General features: G+C 35.6%; 1 protein-coding gene across 1 annotated transcript; it reads left to right on the top strand.

Moving 5' to 3' along the window:
• Positions 1–330: 330 nt before the first annotated feature.
• Positions 331–1,281, top strand: LOC142312650 (olfactory receptor 5AR1-like). The gene has a single exon (XM_075351648.1). The coding sequence runs from the start codon at positions 331–333 to the stop codon at positions 1,279–1,281; it is 951 nt and encodes a 316-aa protein (XP_075207763.1).
• Positions 1,282–5,400: the final 4,119 nt, after the last annotated feature.

Here is a 5,400-nt window from a genome sequence, read left to right as displayed (position 1 = left end):
TACTTTATTGCAGGGAGCTGACTGTCAGTTGCCATGACATCAGCAGTGACAGACCATCAACAGAGCATCCCAAAAGATCAAGAGCTGCTTTGTTTCTGTGAGAACAAATGAAGTTGCAGAATCGCTGTCAGGAGCATTGTAAGATCTGTGCTGGGCAGAACAGACAGGTATTAGCTCCACAAGAGAAATATAAAAAAGTTTCATATAACCATTTTAATTCATAGTAATCTACTGATAATTTATTGCTTCATTATTGAATATAACCTAAACTAAAGAACACTGTTTGTGTATGTCTGAATCAGTAGCCTAATAATTTTTTTGTAGGGAACCATGTATAAAGTGACATCAAGGAACGAGTCACACGCAGCACAATTCACAATCTTATGCTTCTCCGATCTTCCTCACCTTCAGATTCCTCTTTTTATTATATTTTTAACAATCTACCTTAATGTAATCTTTGGAAACATTGCAGTGTGTTTGGCAATTGTCTTCGATCCTCACCTGCACACTCCTATGTATATACTTTTGAGTAATCTCTCAGTTCTGGATATTTCCTACACTTCTACTTCTCTACCCAATCTTCTTATTATGCTTTCTACTCAACAAAAAATCATGTCATTGGTCGGTTGTATAACACAGATGTACTTTTTCTTATGCTTTGGTGGTATGGAAATGAATCTTCTTGCAGTCATGGCATATGACCGCTATGTGGCAATCTGCCATCCGCTCCACTATACCGTCTTCATGAGTCTAAGAACCTGTCTTGTTGCGATCATCTCCATATGGATTGCTGCATTATTAGAACCTGTTAGCCTTGCAGTTTTAGTCGCCAAGTTATCTTTTTGTTCATCCAACAAAATTGATCATTTTGTTTGTGATATTTCTCCTTTGCTAAAGCTTTCCTGTAGCGATACCAAACATATTAATGTTACAATATACATTATAGGTACAGTATTCGGTATTGGAACATTCTTCATGACTTTGGTTTCTTACATTTATATTGTATTTAACATCATGAATATTCACTCTTCAGTTGGAAGAAGTAAAACTTTCTCGACCTGCGCTTCCCATCTCACCTCTGTACTTTTCTATTATGGCACTATTATTTCCTTATACATGAGACCCACATCAATGTATTCTCCAAGACAAGACAAGTTTTTCTCTCTTCTTTATATGGTACTGATCCCAATGCTGAATCCTGTAATTTACACTCTGAAGAATAAGCAATTTAAAGATGCTTTTAAAAAACTAATAAATGTCTTATTTTCTCTAAAAATATAAAGTAATAAAAGGCTGTTTTTTGGGGGGGGGTGAAAAAAACTATATGTAAAATACTTGAAAGTTATTTTTACTAAATCAACATGGATAGCTCCACTCCAGGATGGAGTGAAGCTCAACTCTCAGACCTACTGCCAGTTTCTGGAAGACAACTTCTTCAAGCAGTGGTACAGGAAGAAGTCGGTATAGTTCAATAAAAAACATGATTTTCATGCAGGACAATGCACCATCACATGTATCCAACTACTCCACAGCGTGGCTGGCCAGTAAAGGTCTAAAAGATCAAAAAATAATGACATGGCTCCCCTTGTTCACCTGATCTGAACCCCATAGAGAACCTGTGGTCCCTCATAAAATGTAAGATCTACAGAGAGGGAAAACAGTACACCTCTCGGAACAGTGTCTGGGAGGCTGTGGTGGCTGCTAAATGCAATGTTGATCGTAAATAGATCAAGCAACTGACAGAATCTATGGATGGTAGGCTGTTGAGTGTCATCATAAAGAATGGTGGCTATATTGGTCACTAATTTTTTGGGGTTTTGCTTTTGCATGTCAGAAATGTTTATTTCTAAATTTTGTGCAGTTATATTGGTTTACCTTGTGAAAATAAACAAGTGAGATGGGAATATATTTTGTTTTTATTAAGTTGCCTAATAAGTCTGCACAGTAATAGTTACCTGCACAAACAGATATCCTCCAAAGATAGCCAAATCTAAAAAAGCCCCACTCACACTTCCAAAAATTTTAAGCTTTGATATTTATGAGTCTTTTGGGTTGATTGAGAACATAGTTGTTGATCAATAATAAAAAAAATCCGCTAAAATACAACTTGCCTAATAAGTCTGCACCCAGTGTATTTATTCCTTTCTGTGTATTAGAACAACACAAAAAAGAGCAAATTGGACATAATTTCACACAAAACTGCAAAAATAGGCATGACAAAATTGTTACCACCTTTATAAAATTGTGAGTAAACTTTGTTTCAAACATGTGATGCTCATTTAACCTCATCTATGGCAAGTAACAGGTGTGGGCAATATGACAATCACTCATGACAGCAGATAAAAAAAGGACAAACTGACTCAATCTTTGCACTGTTTGCCACAGTAAGCATGGAGAATAGGTAAATGGCGAAGAGAAATAATATCTGAGGACTTGAGAACCAAAATTGTTGAAAAATATCTGCTTTCTCAAGGTGAGAAGTCCATCTCCAGAGATCTTGATGTACCTTTGTCCACAGTGCGCAATATAATCAAGACGTTTACAACACATGGCAGTGTAGCTAATCTCCCTGGACGTGGATGGCAGAGAAAAATTGATGAAAGGTTGCAATGCAGGATAGTCTCGATGGTGGATGAGCAGCCTCTATCAAGTTCCAAAGAAATTCAAGCTGTCTTGTATTCTCAGAGTTCATCAGTGTAAGCGTCAACTAACCATCAACATTTGAATTAAATGAAATGCTATAGCAGGAGACTCAAGAGAACCAAACTACTGACACAAAGACATAGATAGCTAGACTGCAGTTTGTTAAAATGTACATGAATAAGCCAAAATCCTTCTGGGAAAGCATTTTGTGGACAGATGAGACATAGAGCTTTTTGGTAAAGCACATCATTCTACTGTTTACCAAAAATGGAATGAGGCATACAAAGAAAAGAACACAGTACCTACAGTTAAATATGGTGGAAGTTCAAAGATATTTTAGGATTATTTTGCTGCCTCTGGCAGTGGGTGCCTTGATTGTGTGCAAGGCATCATGAAATCTGAAGATGCCAGAAAGCTGGGTTTGCGTCCTTGGTCATGGGGATAAATATCCCAAATATATTTCAAAAAGCACCCAAAAATGGATGAGAACAAAACACTGGAAAGTTCTGAAGTGGCTCACAATGAGTTTGGATCTATATCCCTTTGAACACCTGAACACCACATCTTAAAATTGCTGTTGGTAAAAGGCACGCTTCAAATATGAGAGACCTGGGGAATTTTAGAAAAGAAGAGTCATCCAAATTCCATTTGAGAGGTATAAGAAGCTTGTTGATAGTTATAGAAGCAATTGATTGTAGTTATTTATTCCAAAGGGTGTGCAACCAAATATTAATTTGAGGTGCCAACAGTTATGTCTGGTCATTTTAAGGGCTTTAGGGTTTTGTTTGAAATTATGTCCAATTTGCATTTTTTCTTCTCTGTTATTTTTTGGGTTGTTTCAATAAACAGGTGTAATAAAATGTGAAATTGCAAATATTTTCTGGTATAAATACTTCATTTTCTGGAACGATTTCAAAGATGCCAATAGTTTTGGACATGACTTCAATTTTCAATGTTGTACACATTTAACAGTAAACATTTAATATCAATACTTGATTCATGTATATTTTTTTCTTAATATTAAAGGTGTACATATATTTTTATCCTGATATCTTGATGTTATGACCATAGTTATGAGATAGCGAAATAACTATATTTAAAGAGGTTGTGTCAGAAGATGATATGTCATAAATGTGTGATAGAGGAAAATACAGAGGTGAAACTCCCATCTATCTCCAGAACGAGGACCGTGATGCCTCATTTTGGCTAATATTCGACCATCATTGAGTGGATACATGGCAGTACATGTGCCGGCTCTGTCCATTCATTACTGTAAAGTTCTAAATACTGCCGAGCTTGCGATGTTGAGAGAATCAGTGAATGTCCCACAATTACCTCTCTCCTCAGAGACATATCAATAAGTAATTTCAATCTAAAGTTCTAAAAAACATTTATATTTTTATTCATTTTAATGTGCCACTTTTAATTAGAAAAAAGAAGTAAAGATAATCAAGTGGTGTTTAATATCCAGGGAGAGTGTTTCGGAAATGTACTACTGACCTCTTAACCTCTTAGTAAAACAGCAAATTTTAACCTTAATTGAACAGGCCAAATTTTTTAAATGTGATCAGTGTCATTTTATTTGGTAATAACTCTAGAACACTTCAACAAATCCTTGTAATTCTGAGACAGTTGTTTTGGTATCATATTGTACTTTATAATAGCTGTTCATTTAGGTCAATATTTCTTGTGTTTATTTGTGAAAATATCAGAATGTTTGTGAAAATTTTGAAAATTTTGCAATTTTCAAACTTTCAATTTTTATATCCATAAACCAGTTAGTAATGCTGTACAAAATAGTCAATAAATAATATTTCCCATATATCTACTTTACATCTACATAATTTTTCAAATGTTTTTATATTTTGTTAGGATGTTAGAAGGGTTAAAAGTTTAGCAGAAATTTTCATTTTTTCAAAATATTTACAAAATATTATCAAAAAATTCACTACCACCATTATAGATAATACCGATGGCCACATAATTAAATGTGGAAGCGGGATAGCATAAACATCGACACCATATTAACAACTGAAGGACAAGGAGCATGGCATGCAAAAAGGTATAAATTTATTTGACAAACAATAAATAAATACAAGGAGACATGTAAATACAAATAAATACAATGAAATTGGACAAAAATATTGACTATAGGATCCTATGCATATACATAATCAAGAGATGATAATATAAAACAGTGTATTTAGAGAGGGGGTAAATAGTAAAAAGTTCTATGTGGACATGAGTAGAACAAGTCTAACAACTGAGAATAAAATGATTTTTCTGAAACAATTTTCTCCTTTAAAGTGCAAAATGTAAAAAAAAGGCTATGTCCAACCCATGTCTCCCAAGACCCCCTTCCCAGCAAACCGATTAACCCCAACGTACATTTCGCTTTTTTGGAATATTTACATAGAGTGCTGTATTGAACCGCTTCCTCAGGGGGATCAGCCAGATTCATTGAATGCAGGTGCTGAGGTTATTTATAGCTAGCCTTTGGTATAATCAGTTGAGACAGCTGTATAAGCAGCAATGTGTGCACTGCTTAGTAGATCTGACCGCATTTGTGGTGCATGCACACATCACCAAGTCAGACAGGAAATCTGAGAGTCCAAGTGTAACGGCGCACGTGCAGGTGCAGAGGCGCATCACCATGGCATCTGTTATGATTCAGTGACCGAGGAGCATCAAAAATGCAGAAACCCAAAAAGTAACCAGAGTGGCTGGAACCCCAACGGACCGCAGACCCTACCCTGA

The sequence above is a fragment of the Anomaloglossus baeobatrachus genome, chromosome 5 (genome assembly GCF_048569485.1).
Source record: "Anomaloglossus baeobatrachus isolate aAnoBae1 chromosome 5, aAnoBae1.hap1, whole genome shotgun sequence".
In the NCBI taxonomy this organism is placed as follows: domain Eukaryota; kingdom Metazoa; phylum Chordata; class Amphibia; order Anura; family Aromobatidae; genus Anomaloglossus; species Anomaloglossus baeobatrachus.
Note: the sequence above shows the minus strand (reverse complement) of the source record. Positions and strands in the feature narration are given on the sequence as shown.

Bases quoted from the DNA above. Each gene is read 5' to 3' on its own strand.
- LOC142312650 (XM_075351648.1), top strand. From the start codon at position 331: ATGTATAAAGTGACATCAAGGAACGAGTCACACGCAGCACAATTCACA.